This window comes from Furipterus horrens, unplaced genomic scaffold, assembly GCF_987537825.1.
Source record: "Furipterus horrens unplaced genomic scaffold, mFurHor1.1.pri manual_scaffold_7, whole genome shotgun sequence".
Classification (NCBI taxonomy): domain Eukaryota; kingdom Metazoa; phylum Chordata; class Mammalia; order Chiroptera; family Furipteridae; genus Furipterus; species Furipterus horrens.
The window spans coordinates 129,964,217-129,981,605 of NW_028327177.1; the positions used below are offsets into that span (position 1 = coordinate 129,964,217).

General features: G+C 45.5%; 1 protein-coding gene across 1 annotated transcript in view; it reads left to right on the forward strand.

Moving 5' to 3' along the window:
* The window catches only part of GPD1L (glycerol-3-phosphate dehydrogenase 1 like), a 39,755-nt gene that overhangs the window by 11,039 nt on the left and 11,327 nt on the right, over nt 1–17,389 (forward strand). Inside the window, exons 2-5 of the mRNA XM_090284426.1 lie at nt 1,194–1,371; nt 5,243–5,383; nt 6,859–6,997; nt 12,403–12,515. Coding sequence (XP_090140552.1) covers nt 1,194–1,371; nt 5,243–5,383; nt 6,859–6,997; nt 12,403–12,515 — 571 coding nt within the window. The remainder of the gene's footprint in view (nt 1–1,193; nt 1,372–5,242; nt 5,384–6,858; nt 6,998–12,402; nt 12,516–17,389) is intronic.

The window sequence follows — 17,389 nt, forward strand, 5'->3', positions numbered from 1 at the left end:
CCACCCACCGATGCCTCTGCCACGGTGACTGGCAGCAGACACGCCGCCCTTGTCTTGAGGACTGGCATTAACTAGCTGGAGTGCCTTTCTTCCCTTGTTGGAAAGCCTATGGGTGACTGCTTTGTTATCAGAATGTTTGGAGTATAGAGATGCAGAAAATGAGAGCTGGGTCCTGACAGGTGTAACTCAGTGGACTAAGCACTGGCCTGCAATCTTCAGGGCGCTGGTTTGATTCCCCGGTCAGGGCACACGCCTGGGTTGCTGGCCAGGACCCCAGTTGGGGTTATGCAAGAGGCAAGGGTGGATGTTTCTCTCCCTCTCTTTCTCCCTCCCTTCTCCTCTGTGTATAAATGAATAAAATCTTTTTATAAAAAAAAATGGAAATGGGAGCTTGTTGGGCTTGAGACTGCTGGATGTCTGCTGAGGGGACTAAATACTCAGGCACCCAGAACCTGGGCTCTTACTCTGCTCCTCCTCTGGAATCCACTCTGGTTCTTGTCTTTCTATTATGACTGCACCTTGCGCCTCTCGCAGTTCATCAGAACACAGTCTGTTCTATGGTAGCGGCATTCTTTCTTAATAGACACCTAAGCCAGAAAGTTACTGCTCAAGTAAAATCTTGAGGTTGGCAGTCGAGAGCTGGCATGACAGCTCTACTCAGTGGTGTCAATAATCCAGGCTCCTTCTCTTGTTACTTTGCTATGTGTGATCTCTGTTCCTAAGATCTCCTCACAGCCCGGGATGGCTCCTGGAGCCCCGACAATCACATTCTGTCTTCTAGCCCCACAGTAAAAGAAGGGATTTTATTAAAGGAGACAAAGGGCATTTTACAGTAGCTACATTTTAATCTCAATGGATTTGGAATGTTGCCTGGGAGCCTTAGAGAAAAACCGTCTGAGTGTTACTTGCATGCCATCTTTTAGGTGGATTTCTCTTCTGCCTGTGATACTCTCTTCCCAGGGGTGGTGCTTTTTGACCTTGTCCCAAATTCTGGGGCTTTCTTAATCACAGGGGTGGTGTTTCCAGGTGAGAACAGCTGTTTCATGTGGCTTGTGGCTGATACCACATCACATCTTGAGTTATGAACTCAGTGCTTGAATCAGAACGTGCGACTTCTGAATTAGAATCGAACGCATTTTCTCTTCTTCCCAAGTGAGTTTAATTTTTTATCTTGTCCACTGTTTCTTTCGTAGGGGATCAGCTGTTGCAAAAATAATTGGTAATAATGTCAAGAAACTTCAGAAGTTTGCCTCCACAGTCAAGATGTGGGTCTTTGAAGAAACGGTTAATGGGAGAAAACTGACAGACATCATAAATAATGACCATGAAAATGTGAAATATCTCCCTGGGCACAAGCTGCCAGAAAATGTGGTAAGGCTTTAGGATGAAGAGTGCTATCCGTTTGGTTAATTTTGAAAGTTATGGTCCGCTGAGTTAGCACTTGGGACTTGTGGAAATACAAAGGCTACTTTCCTCTTCCCCTGTTCCTTTCACCCTTTCAAGTTTTTTGCTTGGACTGTTTTGGTTTTCCAGACTCTGAAATGGGCTTCGTTTTAGTTTGCTAGCACCACCATAACAAAGTACAATAAACCAGATGGCTTAAAAAACAGAAACTTATTTAGTCACCACGCTGGAGGCTTCAAGTCCAAGTTCAAGGTGTCAGTGGGGTTGGTTTCTTCTGAAGCTCTCTCCTTGACTTGGAGGTGGCCATTGCCTTCCTGTGTCCTCACATGGTCTTCCCTCTGTGTTGTTCATGTCCTAATGGCCTCTTTTTGTAAGGAGACCAGTCATGTTGTATGAGGGCCCACCCAAGGACCTTTTTTTAACTTAATTACCTCTATAAAGATCCTGTCTCCAAATACAGTCCTATTCTGAGGTACTAGGGTTATGTATGAATTTGGGGGTGGGTGGGCGGGATACAGTTTGGCTCATAACAGGTTACTTTCTTGACATTCAAAGTTCAGGTCACATTGAAGCTGGACTAATGACCTTGCCTTTGGCCGCTCGTATACCCTACTAACTCCTTATACACTTTTTCTAAGTATGTGGACTTTGAGCCACTCCCTAGGACACTTGACCCTGGTCTGTAACTAAAATCAGGGTGAAGGCCTAAATTACAGAAGGCGATCAGAGAACATAGAATATTGTAAGACTGACAGTTTACAATTCAAGCTTCTTCGGTCTTTGGAGGGGAAATATAGGTTATTACCTGGCCTCACTCCAGTGACTAGCGGTTGAAGGAAGAAATAAGCATGAGGAACAAAAAGAGGACACCCTGCTGCTTGTCTGAGTGGAGTTTGTGAACTTCTGTTGCCAGCTTCACACCTTGGTAGCTTTCTGTAATTGTTTGAAAACCAAGCTTTGAGGCTGCTTCATCCCTGTGGTTAGCCAGAGAAACTCATCTCCTTTGTTAATGAAACACCCGCCACTACATACATTCACTTGCCAAAGCTTCATGAGCAGGTCGTCGTCGTCGGCAGCCGTCCGTCTCGAGAGACGATGGTGTAGCTTCTTAAGAGTCTATCTGCACCGCCGAGAATGGTTGTGCAGTCCAACTCGGGAGTGACACGGTATCTGTCTCCTCCCGTGTTGAATCGACATCTTGCGATGACGCTGGAGTGTCCTCTCCGGTGAAGCTGAAGCTACAGAGCCTGGGCAGGGTGATATGGAGGATCTGCTGTTGCCCATGCAGCAGACCCCCCCTCTCTTCGCAGCTGAAGGATCCAAGGGAAAGACGGAGTCAATACAGCTTGGCTTCAGGTGCGCCGCAGGAGTTGCCGGTGTTGACTACAACGTCAAACCGCCTTAGGGACTCCGGCTCCGGATTTTCTGTCGGGGTTTACTCCCTTAGCCTTTCCCCTGAAGAGGTATGCCGCAAGGCAGCGGAGGTTTTTTGGAATCAGAGTTTTCCTTCTCTGATGTGCCCTGACTGGAAGATCGAACCAGCGACACTTAGCTCGCAGGCCGACGCTCAATCCACTGAGCCAAACCAGCCAGGGTTCATGAGCAGGTACTGTGCATAAAAAGCACAGTCTTGGGGTGCTGGAGACAGAAGGAGGAATAAGATGACTTTGCTTCCCTCATGAGTCCAGCAAGGGAGGCAGTTTGTAAACTGATAAGTGCTAGGAGTTCACAGCTACAAAGACCTTGCTCACTGAAGGTGTTTGTTTGGCTTTTGATTATAGTGTTTGTTAGTGTCAAGCACTAGGCTAAGTAGTTTACATATATTGTCTCATGCTCTCAATAACCCTCCTAGGTTGGGTAAAGGGCCAAATTCAACCAAGTAAACTTGAAGAGCTGATTGGCTTTATCAAACTATTCACGCATTCCATCTGGCAAACTAGAAAGGTGCTCAGAGGAATTATACAAAATGGAAGGTTTTTATGGACAGAAAGAGAGTGGGACAAGAAAGTGAAGAGTCGGTTATTTCAGGCACAGTCACCTTCCTGTTGGGGAAGGCAGGTGGTCTTATCAGGCAGATTACCTCACTAGGGTTGATCAGGAAATTCAGTTCAGAGTGACTGGCTAAAAAAAAAAATCCCACTCCTGGGAGAGGCTGACACTGCTATTAGGTAACTTATTAAGTTTTGGTTTGGTGGCCTGGCTTAGCAAAAGCGACTCCATTTTGATTCATTATTTTTCTTTCCGCCTTTCTTTCTTTCTTTCTTTCTTTCTTTCTGTCTTTCTTTCTTTCTTTCTTTCTATCTTTCTTTCTTTTTTCTTTCTAACAGGTTGATGCTATTAGTTTTCCTGTGATGATACAAATTCTGATTTTATAAGGGGAAGAAACTAAGGCTCAGAGTGGCTAATGAACTTGTCCAAGGTCACATAGCTAGAGGCTGGGGTTGGAGTTTGATTCCTGGTGGACTCATTCCTGAGCCTGCTGAATCTGTTGCCTTCTGCACAATAATGATTTTCTCCTCTGTATCATTGAGCTAAGGCCAGGCAGCATTTCCCCATTGTAATTCTTTTCTTTTTTCACTTACACTTGACATTTAATATTGTTTTATATTAGTTTCAGGCCCACAGTCCTTCTTGATGCTGTCAATGGGGAAGGAAGGAATCCCTATGGTTTTGAGTTTGGACGTTAAGTTATCCAAATATCTAATGGAAAGAATAGAGGGAGCAGCTGGCTATTCCCGTTACAGTGTAAGGCCTTGTTTGTGCCCACTGGCTTGAGCAAGTTAAGGGTTATCTGCGGAGCAGGGGAGGGGCCAATCTCACCTCAATCACATGGTTAGAGTGGGGAAGCCGTCTGTCCTGGCATTTATGAGCCTAGCCTCAAACTGGGGGTTTTCTGGCTAAGGAAGAAGGTAGAACAGAATTGGGCAACAATAAGTAGTCTCTGCTAGTATCATTTATGCCCCCCCGTCCTCACTCGATGCCCTCACCTCTGCCTGTGTGTCTGTGTTTCTCTGTCTGTGTTAAATTTAAAAACCCGTTTTGTACTTACCTGAAGGGAAAAAGTCATCGTGAGAGCTGACATGTATTGGCTGCATGCCTGGTGCCAGACATTTCTCTGAATCATTTATTCTTCACAATAGCACTCTCAAAGTACTTAAACCAAGGAGAGTTTACTGTGGGTGTGGGCAGGGTTCAGGAACCAAAAGGCCTTGGGGAAGTGCCCAGAGATTAGCAACAGCAGGAAGCCAGGATCACTCCTGAAAGGGCAAAGGGACAGGCCAGTGTCACCAAACCAGCCTGGCAGGAGCTTAGAGACGTGGGAGAGGGGCTGCCTGGCAGGACGTACCACTGTAGAATGAAGCCAAGTCAGCACAGCTGTGAGCCCCGGCAGGCATGGCCCGAGAGGCTCACACACACCCTGACCTGGGTCTCATCCACCTTGGACCCCCTGACAGAGCCCCCCTTTGGCAGACGCCAACTAGAAGGCAGAGAGCAAGGGTGTCCAGAGGAAACAGTCCGTATTAAGCATCCTCCTGGGGAACAGAGCAGGGCAAAGAAGGGGAGAAAATGGATTGGGTGGTGGGGGGAGAAACAGAGAACACCCCACACAGTATTATGATGACTCCGAGGCATGGAGAGGCAGGACAGAGGCAGGACCTTCCTGGCTTCAGATGTAACTCGTGAATGAGGAGGGCAGAGCACACCCCACCCTTGCCTTAACTGTCTGCACAGCGCCCTCTGCACATAGTAGGCATCTGATAAAGGGTCGGAGAACGAAAGCACTTGGATCGGCGTGTTTGGTACCAGGGTAACCGTTTCCTCCTCCTCCCCACGGCAGGTTGCCCTCTCCAACCTCAGCGAGGCCGTGCAGGACGCAGACCTGCTGGTGTTCGTCATTCCACACCAGTTCATCCACAGGGTCTGTGACGAGATCACCGGGAAGGTGCCCAAGCAGGCGCTGGGGATCACGCTCATCAAGGTGACTCGCCTGCCACTGATGGGCCCCTGCTTCCTGGGAGGCTTCCCTTCCTCTCACTGTCATCTTTTGGAGACATGGCAGGGTTTGGGGTAATCAAAACCACACCTCCCAGGAGCTTAGCTTAGCTCAAACGTACAGGAGGCTGCTTCCTATGGCAGATGGGGTGGCACTGCGGGGCTCTGTCTGGTGAGCCTTGCTGTCAGAAGTAACCTTCCCCGCCCGTTTGCGGGCCTCAGCCACGTTCTGCAGCCCACCCGTGGTTGGTATTAGTTCCCACTCCTGGTATTTTCCCTAAAGGGAGTCTTTAGCTAGCAGTCCATGAACCAATCCCAGAGATCCATAGACAGAATTCAGGAGGTTCATGGTCTTCAGTGTGGGGGGAAATTGCATTTTTATTAATTTTAACCTCTAACTGAAATGAGCACTTTCTTCATTTATGCAGGAAGACCACAAGCCAGAGTTTAATAATGGTAGTAGTAGCAGGACCTCGGACCCTCTTGTCAATAGAAATCAGAGATATATTCACATCCCTTTACAATGCCTTCAGATATCTCAAGTATCATTTATGCTCATCACTACTTTGAAATAACGATAATTATTAGTACTGCCATGACATCTTTTTCTAATTGTTTTAATAAAACAGCACGCATATTACTTTATAAAAAATTGGGGGGTTTTGCTTTTCAACATTTTGGTAACTACGGTTCAGTATAATTGGCTTCCTGGGTGATCTCAAGTATTTTTCTTTATGCATCTGAAGTTCTGAGAATGAGTTCATAGCCTTCACCAGGCTGACCCAGGAGAGATCCACATCATGAAAAAGCTTAAGAAGCCCCTAGAGAGACTGTTCCAGTGTTCAAAGATGAATGTTTATGAAAGCAAACTGGAACGACGCCACTGTCAATCAGCATTTGGCTGCATAAGCGAATGGTGGACTGTTCATTTTGGAATATTACACAGTATTAAATAGGAATAAATAAGAGTATTCATGCAGCCACATGGGTGAATCTCTAAAATAATAATGTAGCATAAAAACAGCACATTACATATGAACAGTACGATTCCATTTATAGGCATAATGACTTAACCTATTGCTTAGGGACAGTTTTGTGTGGCAAAGTGATAACGAAAAGCAAAGGAGCAGTGCATACAGAATTCAGGATAGTGGTTCACCCAGGGGGATGGACGACCTTGGGGAGAGACGCAGGGGACTCCAGTTGTGTCAGTCATGTTCTGCTTCTTAGCCTGGGTGGTAACACATTCAAGGTAGGTATACACGTTCGCTTTCTTTTCATTTTCTTGTTATTCTTGAAACAGTACATACATGCATGGCATGTTTGTTTTCTCTTGTGGGACATATTTTTCAAGATGGCGTATGCCATGGACGTCTGAGTCTAGATAACATAGAAAACAACGATCCCATACCTCTTCTGTTTGGTGGTTTGTTCGTCCCTAACTTCTTGACCTCCTTACAGGGTATAGACGAGGGCCCAGAAGGGCTGAAACTCATTTCTGACATCATCCGAGAGAAGATGGGCATCGACATCAGTGTGCTTATGGGTGCCAACATTGCCAACGAGGTGGCTGCGGGGAAGTTCTGTGAGACCACCATTGGTGAGCGCTGGCTGGGCCATGTGAGCCTGGGCCTTGGGTGCTGTTTTGCTTTTATCCTTTTCATTGACTGTATTGAGGTGACACTGGTTAACAAAATTATAGAGGTTTCAGGTGCACAATTCCACAGCACATCACTTATCCCCCCATACCCTCCCCGCCACCACCCCTCCCCCCGGCAGTCACTACACTGCTGACCCTGTCCATGAGTGTTTTTCTGTTTTTTTCTTTTTTTGCTCAATCCCTTCAACTGCCCATCCCCCACATTCCTACCTCGCCCCCACCAACAGCTGTCAGCCTGCTCTCTTTCTGTGAGTCTGTCTCTGTTTTGCTTGTTAGTTCATTTTGTTCATTAGATTCCACATATGAGTGAGATCATATGATACTTGTCTTTTCTCTGACTGGTTGATTTCACTTAGCGTAATGCTTTTCAGGTCCATCCATACTGTTCCAAAGGGTAGCAATGGCTACCTTTTGTATTTTATGGCTGAGTAATGTAAATTTGCCATTTCTGTTATGCCCTGTGATGGACTCTTCCCTGCCCCCTTAACTTTCCTGAGGTGGACCTGTAGTGGGGTGGGGATTTTGTGTAAGGAGGCCATCCTGTGAAATTGAAGTGTTTTCAACAATCTCCAGAACAAAAGTAAAGCCAAGAAGACTGTTTTGACTCATCATGATCTAATAACAAATTATCGAGGTTAAACACACAAAAAATGCGAAGATGCTTGTACCGAGAAGCAGGTGGTTCCATCCATTGGGGCTCCCCTGGGCTGAGAAACCCAGCTTCTCTTCACTCACAAATGCCAGTGTCTGATCCTCACTGGATTCCAGTGAGATCTGATTCCTGTTCGCAGGTGCATAAGCCGAGGCTCAGGGAATAGGTTACCTGCCCCAAGGTCACACAGCTAATACAGAACCCCGGCAGGAACTTGGGCCTCCTGTTTCCTGAAATAGGAAGTTCTTTCTAGTCTTATACAACATTGATGTTGTAAAAAAAATTATTTCTTTTTAAAGGGGCTTTGGAATGTTCAGCTGCCCGTGTGCCATATTAAAGGAGTCAAAGAAGGGTAATGTTCTTGTATTTGCAGTTGTTTTGCAAGAATTTATTTAAAATTTTTTACCACTCCCGAACTTAGTTCCACCCTTGTCAAACACTCAAGCAGTGTGAATCATTTGTCCCTGGCAGGTTTGTGAAAGGAAACTCTGAGAGAGGCCAGGCTCCCCTAAGATGAGATGCATTGGAAAACGTAGCCCCTGATTCTCATACATGCCTGCAGATTAGGACATTTGTTTGCATGTTTTCCTTTTATTAACTTACTTAAAATCCTCACTTTGAGGATATGGTCATTGATTTTAGAGGGAGAGGAAGGGAAAAAGAGAGAGAAAGACAGAAGCAACAATGTGAGAGAGAAACATTGATTGGTTGCTTCCCATACACGCCGTGACTGGGGAATGAATCTGCAACCTTATGGTGTACAGGACGATGCTCCAGCCAACTGAGCCACCTGGCCAGGGCTTCCCTTTGTCTTTAATTACATAGATATTATGTCATTATTATTGAAAATGGAATCAAAAGAAAATCATTTTTATTATTTATTAGACAACTTGTTTTTCTATTTTTTAGATAATTTGTTTGTAGTTTAGTTATGTATTGTTTTATAGTTGCTTTATTAATATATAACAACTTTCAAAGTCCAACATACATCTTCATAGCTACATAGTCTCCCATCAACAATCCCATGTATGTGGGCACTTACAACTCTTTTTTTCAGAAATAATATTTTTGGAGAGGTATCACAAATAATATAAAGAAGGAAGAAGTGGCCTTATTTTCTAAATTGTCTTATATAACCTGAATTTAATCAGAAAGAAATATCAGAAAGCCCAAAGTAAAGGACATGTTACAAAACAACTAGCCCATACTTTTACAATGCCATTGTCGTAAATAACAGTGAAAGGCTTCATGGTGTGTCACGAACTAACAGAGATTCAGGGAGTGAAGGACAGCATTGTCATAATTGTGAAGATTGGAATATGGTTGTATGTTAGATAATTGTATCTACGTTAAATTTCCTGTATTTGATAATTGCACTGAGCTTATTCGGATGGCCTTTCCTGATGACATTAGCAACCAACTCCTTTTTAATTATGGAAGATTCAGGAATTTTAGCTCACTTGAGTCTTCCATAGAAGAAGAAAAAGAAAAACTGGCATTGTTTTTAGTACCTTCTGTAAATAGTAATTGGCATGGTGAACTATGGTGCCCCCTTGTGGTAAGACTTCCCTTCATTCTTGGGACTGACCTCACAGAATCCAAGACTGTTAACTCAGTTGTCCCACAAATATTTTTCAAATCCTGTTATGTGTCAGGCATGACACTAAGTGTCGAGAATACATAAGCTCCTTGTGGCACGCCTAAGCACAGAAACAAATACAGAATCACTGACTAAAAATGGGAGTTTGGAAGAAGTCTTTATTAAAATAAGACTCTCAAACTTGGTGTGAAAGGGAAGGGGATTTTCGGTCCATACTGAGTTTGGGACAGCCCTACTACATGGCTGTTGGACATTACCTGTTCTGTACCAGATAGTCTGGGTCCCTGCTTGCCACCTCTCTGCTTATGGCTGGTAATAACATGGTGAGTGTTTTCTTATCCATGATTTATAATAACTTCTTCAAAGTACGTCTGGGAAAAAGTGTTCATTGCTGTAATTCAAGCTCACCTCTCTGGTGGACACTGTGAGTAATTTGCCGTCACAGAAGAACTGACACACCCCACTTTGTCTCAGTAGTGAGTGGAGAATGCTCTTCTCCCTGCCTGTTTTTCAGATGACTCACAGCAGCAGGCAGCTGGAGTGAAGTAACTTGAGGGAGGGGCTTGTCTGTGATGCTCACAAGCACCCTTGCTGTTGGAGGCACTGAGCAGTGGTCCAGGGTGAGAGACAGAGGAGAAAGTAATGACGTCATGATGTGGAGGCTGGGGGCTGGTTTACTCAACCCAGGGGACGAAACAGCGTCGCACAGAATCACCCAGATGGCCTGGTGACTGTTTAAAAAAGGAAGAGGACAGTTTGCTCAAACTGACATAGTTATAATATTTGGAAAAAGGGGAACTCCGCTAAATAATAGATAAGAACAATGCTTGTAGAATAGAAAATGTGCTTCTAGGTATTAGGTGTAGCTATTTTAAACATTTTATTATGGAAGATTTCCTTGAAAACACACCAGAGTATATACAAGAGTATCATGAACCCCACATACCCCATTCTTATTTCATCTTTGTCCCCAACCTCTCTCTACGCTTCCCTGGATTGTTTGACATTATATTACTTGTGGGTGTGATTTTAATGTTGACAACTATCTTTTCTTTTGCATTGAGAGAATAGAGCTCTATTATCATATTTGTTTGGTTTTTGCTTGTTTATCTCCTTTTTTCCCACCCCCACGCCCCTGCCCTGAGAAGCAGCATAGCACAAAGAGTCAGAGCTCTGGCCAGAATTTGGCCTGTGCCTCCTAGTAGCTGGGCCTCCTGTCTGTCAATGGGGAAATTATAGTCATAAGCATGGTAATTTTTACCTAGCCCATTGTTATTACTCGGGACCTTGAGTGCTCATTATGACTAATAGCCCGTTTTGACACTTGATGCTCATGTAACGTCACAACAGTCCTAAGAGTGCCATAGTGTTTTCCTCATGAGGAAGCTGAAGCTAGAGGAAGTTAAATCAGGGGTTTGCAAACTTGTCTTCCCATTGGAATCACCTGGGAGTTTCAGAATTTCCTGATCCCTGATTCGCCGCAGAAACTGATTTACTTGGCCTGGGATGTAACCTGGGCTTTGGTGTTTTTGAAGATCCCCAGGTGACTACGATGTGCAGACAAGCTTGGGAACAAGCATGGGAACCTCGAGGCAGGCAGGCAGAGCCCAAATACCGCAGGCCTCAGTGAGCCCTCTGCCACCTGTGTGGAGATGCTGGCTTGGGAGCCAGGACTTGGCTGGTAAGTTTTATCATCCTGATCTCCAGAGCTGAGCACCACCCTGGGCCCCAACTACAAGAGCACATTCCACACCAGGTTTTATGTGCCAAGTTTGATTTCTGTGTGTTTTGTTTTTAACCCCAAATCCCCAAACAAACAAACAAAAAGTGCAGAAACTACTACTGAGCACCCATCTCATTGTAGGAACTATCCCAAAGGAGGGGCTCTAGCAGTAGCAGAAACAGGGACTCTGAATGCGTTTCTGTGCTCCACGGTTTAATCAGTAGAAAAGATTCCTCGGCGTTGTATCAGTTCCCTGTTGCCGTAGTGAGGCAGAGTAACAACAGTCACAGACCCTCGGTGGCATACAAACAAGCGCAGCTAACACACCCGTGGGCCCAGGATCTGGGGGTCAGCAGATCTTGGCCGGGACAGCTGGGGAGGCTCTGCTCCACGTGTCTGCCATCTTCCCGCTGGGCCCAGTGGGCTAGCGAGGCCCTCTTCTCCCAGTGAATCAGGCAGAGGTACAAGGGAACCCGCCCTGCTGCACAGCGGACGCCAAGCTTCTGCTGCGTCATGTCTGTTAATGTCCCGTTTACCAACGCGAATCACATGGCTGAGCCCAAAGGCAGCAGGTGGTGAAATACGCCCCCTCACTGTGAGTCCCAGCATATTGCATAGTCAAGCCTAACATCCGAAAGGGATGCGCTCTCCTCCCAAGGAGGCAGGGTGAGTGATTTTTTTCCCCCAAGATTTTATTTATTTAAGAGAGGGAGAAAAACATCCATCGGTTGCCTCTCACACGCCCTCTACTGGGGGCCTGGCGCGCAACCCAGGTATGTGCGCTGACCTGGGAATCAGACCGGCGACCTTTTAGTCTGGAGGACGCCCAACCCACTGAGCTATACCAGTCAGGGCAGCGTGAATGATTTTGAACAACAATCTGTTACACATGTAAACACAGAAATTGAGGTTGTGTTTATGGTAGCGAAAAGTTGCAACAATTTTAGATTTCAAACGCTAGAAAACGCTAGATACTTAGATAAACTATAATACAAGGGCACAGCAAAATACAAAGCAGCCATTTGAAATGATGTGGAAAAAATATGCTGTCATTGAGAACAAGTCATGCCATAAAAAGAGAGAAAGCAGATTATGAAACCACGTATACATTATGTTTCCAGTTTTGAGAAAAGCTATGTATATTCATATTTCAGTAACTTAAAGATGTGTGCCAAATTATTAGTGATCATCTGTGGTGAAATTCTGGAATATTTTTATCTTCTGTATCTACTCTTGTGAATTTCCTAAGTTTTCTGTAACGACCATATGTTACTTCTATAATCATAAAAAAACTTACTTGAAACTGTGTTAGGTGTGAAAATTAAGATTAGAGACTGTTATGAATTTCCTTTTTCCTAACTTTTCAATAGGCAGCAAAATAATAGAGAACGGCCTTCTCTTCAAAGAACTTCTGCAGACTCCAAATTTTCGAATTACAGTGGTGGACGATGCAGACACTGTGGAACTCTGTGGTGCTCTCAAGGTAAAGTCAGCCTTTATTTCTGCTCAGGCAGCGGAGTTCATCATGCGTGGCCATGGTAGCATTAGGAGTCTCATCCTGGAGAACGGGCCCTCTGTTCTGTGCGCTCAGTTCCGCAAAGAATAGTGAATTGAGAGCCTTATTTATCACTTTCTGCTTTGCCCGAGCCTTTCCTGGGTGGTTCCGGTTCGTCTCTCACTTCTGGTCTGCTTTTATTTATACACGTGGTAGAAGTGTGGCGTTTTGTTCTTTGGGCAGTTGGCAGCATTATTCTTTGGGAAGCATGGACGGCGCTTCGACTGTAGAGTTTTACCGGGGAGCAGTCTTCTATTAACGCACCTGTTTCTCCTAACATGTCATCTTGAGTAGGAAAAGGAACTGTTGTCTCTGAATTACGCTGCTCTGTTGGTTTGATGGTTCGGTTGGTGGCTCTGGTTAAAAGAGAAAAGTGTGCTGCTTATGGAGGGTTTTTTTTTTTTAAGAGTAGTTTTATCTCAGGGGAAAGATCAGACTAAAGAAGTAGCTCTTTATTGGCCAGGGGCTTGGGAGGGTAAAATAAAGGGAAGTTTGCACACTTGGGGTCCCTCCTTGCCTCCACCTCTTCAAGACACTCTCACTCTCCTGACTCTGGGAAACAGCCAGCCGGGAACTGGGCTGCTGAGCTGTCTCTTTTGTAGCAAAAGCTGCTTTTCAGGAATTTGAGCACCGAGGGAAGAATCTGGCTTTCACCTCACTGTGTTAGGTAGGAGTCCCAAAGGTTAAAAGAATGCCTCCCTACCCTTCCTCTTCTCTAAATTGTACATCTTGTGTTCGCATCAGAATTGAAAACCACTTTCTAGAATTAATATTATGTGTGTATGTCCCTATGCCATGAGAATTTTTTAAAAAACCAGTCACAGACCTGGGCTCCCAAGGTCTGTATTTCTAAGTGCTTTGGTGGGGCATTCCTCTCAGTAGAGGCAGGTCCTGTTATATGTTTAAGATGCTGCCTTTGGCTGCTTTGTTTATTTGTGTTGGTTGGGATTTTTATGTGTTTTTAATAGGCTGTCATTAGTTTAACGACCCCTGGATGGCAGGGATATCATGAATGCCTAATTGCTCAGCACTGGTGTGTGTCTCTCCAAAGCTGTTTTTAAGTGACTAGATGTTTTTGGAGGTGGATGGGGATGCCATGAGATTTTGCCCAGAACAAAAGGTTCTGGAGGAAAAGGTTCTGGATGGATAGCCCTGGAAAAACTCTGCAGTGGGACCCATGCTGGTCATGTGTCTGAGCTTGGAACGGGCTTTTCATTTTTGTCAGCAGGAAGCCTATGGGTGGATTGGTACCTACGACCACTGCAGAGTGTTTCATTGAGGGTGGAGGTGGAGGGAGGTTGAGAACTCCCCCTTGGCCCTCCTTTGAAACAGGATCGGTGACCCTCATTCCCCGAGGGGGGATTTTTGAAAGCCCAGAAACAGGTGTTTCGGCAGTAATTGAGTCTAACCATGCTGTCGTTCAGATGTGGAGACCAAGAGTAAGTGACTCAAAGGTAGCAAATATTGGCACAGTCCTGGTATCTGTGCCGGTTTCAGGACTCTTAGTCTGGTGTTCCTTGGTTTCTATATCCAAGCTGACTTTTCTGGTTTGTGTCTGCACAGTTGAATAAAATTAATCCCTCCCTTCACAGAGTCTGCCAAAGCAAGGACAAATGGACATATGTTTGTTTTATTACATAATTAATTGTTGTTTTTTCCTGATTATAAAAGTCGTGCACATTTCCCACAACAGAAAGGTTTAAAGGAGGAAGTGAAAGTCACTGATGACCCTTACATCCTGAGATAACCACTGGCACTGTGTGCTGTTACCCTTCTAGTCTTTCAGCAAACGCTGGGTCTTACCGTTCAGATAGGTTGACATGTTTTACTCCTTTTCACATTAACAACTTTTAGTAATCTCCATACTGGCAAATTTTAAAAATGCAGTGTTTTTTTTGTGCTCAAAAACATGAAGGCATGTAACTGGAAAAAAAAAAATGGAAAATAGCTCCTTATAAGGATAAAAATAAAGAAAATCCAAGGGAATTACACAAAATCATTTTGTACTGGTGCACCTCACTGCCTCCAGAATGTTCTGCACCTCCTAGCTGCATTAATCTCTGAATCAGTAGCAGAATATTCTTTTTTATTTATTTTTAGAGAGAGGGGAAGGAAGGAGAATGACAGGGAGAGAAATATCAATGTGTGATTGCCTCTTGCCCCCAACTGGGGACCTGGCCCACAAGCCAGGCATGTGCCCTGACTGGGAATCGAACCGGCGACCTCTTGGTTTGCAGGTGGGCACTCAATCTACAGAGCCACACCAGCCAGGGCAGAAGACTCTTTTTAAAATATCAATTTTATTTAAGCATACGTAAATTACATCCATTGAAAGTATGTGACACAGTGGGTTTCAGCAGTTCTGTATGCACACCCTGAAAATCACCAGCACAAGGCAAGACAACATTTCCATCATCCCCAAACCATTCCACGTGTCCCTTTGCAGTTCAGACCCCCACCCCACCCCTGCCCCAGCCAGGCAGCCACTGAGCTGCTTTTGTACACTGTACCTTGCAACCTCTAGAAATTTTATAATGAAGTTTCACAGGATATATTCTTCTGTGTGTGGCTTCTTTCACTGGGGATATATATTTGTTTTAATGTAATTTTTAAAAGGGACTTCATATAGAAAAGTACAAAAATCATAAATGTGTAGTTCAACCTATGTTATCATTTTGAACAGCTTGTTTATCAGGATTAAGTTTCTTTAACAGAGACCCACATAATAGTGGCTGAACAGGTAAAAGTTTATTTTGTATTTAAAAATCCTGAATCCCTATAACAGCTCCATTGCACGGAATTCTTAGGAGCCTGGGCTCCTTCCAGCTCACCAGGGTATGGCCCTTGTCCTTGTGGAAGAGGAAGAAACTTTCCTCTACCGTTCTAGGTTCTTTTGACTGGTCCAATAATTAAACTGACATGAGCCAGATTCACAAGAGAAAATAACAAGATTAATTTTATACCCATGGGCTCAGAGAAAGGAGTGAATACTGACGAGGTTTCAGTGGAGCTGTTCCTCCTCAGTGGTGAGAGCGTGGGCATAACCCACAGGTAGCCTGGGCTGCTTCTCCAGTTTTATCTTCTTTTTGTGGGAGGATGGGAGCGGAAGGAATAGAGCCCTGCCCAATCGGCCCCAGTTCAGAATTGCAAAGGTGGCATCTCAGAGGGGATGAACACCTCAAGTATTACCATCGCCCGGGAAGTGGAGCAGGGTTTAAACGTGTCTGTCTTATGAAAATCACAGTATTTTTAGCTCCAGAGCAGTTTCCAGCAGATGTAAATGCATGGTGGATAATGATAACTTTCACAGCTGAGCAATCTCAGAGGACATCTGCTCGAATGCTATTCAAACACAATCTGACGGGCTCAGTGTGTTTATTTTTCTTTTTGACAGTGATAAGTGGCAGAGGGAGAGAGCGAGGATTTCAGGATCCATCATAAGCTGATTAAACTGGGTTGGGGCCCAGGGTCCCCTCAAGTGGGAGGAGTTTACCCTGCAGTAGCCCCTGCCCCCCACCCCACCCCACTGTGGGAAGGTTAGATGTCTAGTGGAGACTGTGAGCTGGTCCCAACCTGTGTGCCCTGCAGTGAAGGGGCCAACATGATGACCGGAGCCCCCAGCGATGGGCACTCTTCACCTGCTTTTTCTCTGAGTGCTTTGGGGCTTGGTGCTCATCCTTACAGCTCCTGCTTGGATGCTTCCAGAGACTGACAGCTCACTCCTCTGCCTCTTAAGTCTTTTCAGTTGGATGGAGTCAGCTCTTCCTATTAGAAAGTTCTTATCTTGCCCTGGCTGGTGTGGCTCAGTGGATTGAGTGCTGGCCTGGGAACCAAAGGGTCACTGGTTTGATTCCCAGTCAGGGCACATGCCTGGGTTGCAGGCCAGGTCCCTGGTTGGGGGCATGCGAGAGGCAACCACACATCATTTCTCTCCCTCTCTTAAAAATAAAATAAAATAATATCCCCTTCCTCCTACTTCTGTTTCCCAGAATTCCCGTTACAAAAAGAAAGAAAGAAAGAAAGTTCTTATCTTGACTCTGAGGTGGCCCCTCTGTGCCTTTCACTCTTAGGCCCTAGAGCAGTGTGGTTTGACCCATGCCCTAGAGAGGACTCAGGAGCCAGGTCTCCTGGGTTGGAAACCCAGCTCTGCAGGACCTGATTGTGGGTGCTGGGGCTACTTATCCTGTGTGCTTGAGTTTCCTCACTTCTCACTGTGCAGAGAAAAGGACCTGCCTTGTAGGAATGTTGGGAAGATTAAGATGCATTAATAATATATGAAGCACTTAGAACAGTTCGAGAAGGTTAACTTTCATTGTTATTTTTATTATTTTTCCCCCATCAGGCTTTTCTCCTCCTGAGCCTGTTCCTTTCACCTCCCAAGCCTCCATGAGCCAGGCAGGCCCTCCTCTTTGACATCTCATAGCAGAGGGTTCGGGAAGGTCTCTGAGCCAGGGAGAGTGGGGCCAGGCCAGATGTGCCACAGTGTGGACGCGGCCGGGCACAGGGGAGGGTGGGGCTGTGGGACCAGGCACTCAGAGCGTGTCCCAGCTGCATCCTCAGCAAGCCGCTGAACCTGTGGGAGCCAGCCAGGAGGACACGTGCACACTTGTCAGAATTCCGGTGAGACAGAGTGTGCATTGGGCCTGGCGTGGCTCCCACAGTCACTTTAGTAAGCCCTGTCACCTCTGTGTCTCGGAACCTCTTGTTGAACTGAAGTCCTGTTCTCTCCCGTGCAGTCCGTAGACACTGACTGGGGTTGGTCTGTCAGGTAACCTCCAGGAGGCATCACGTGTGATGATGGG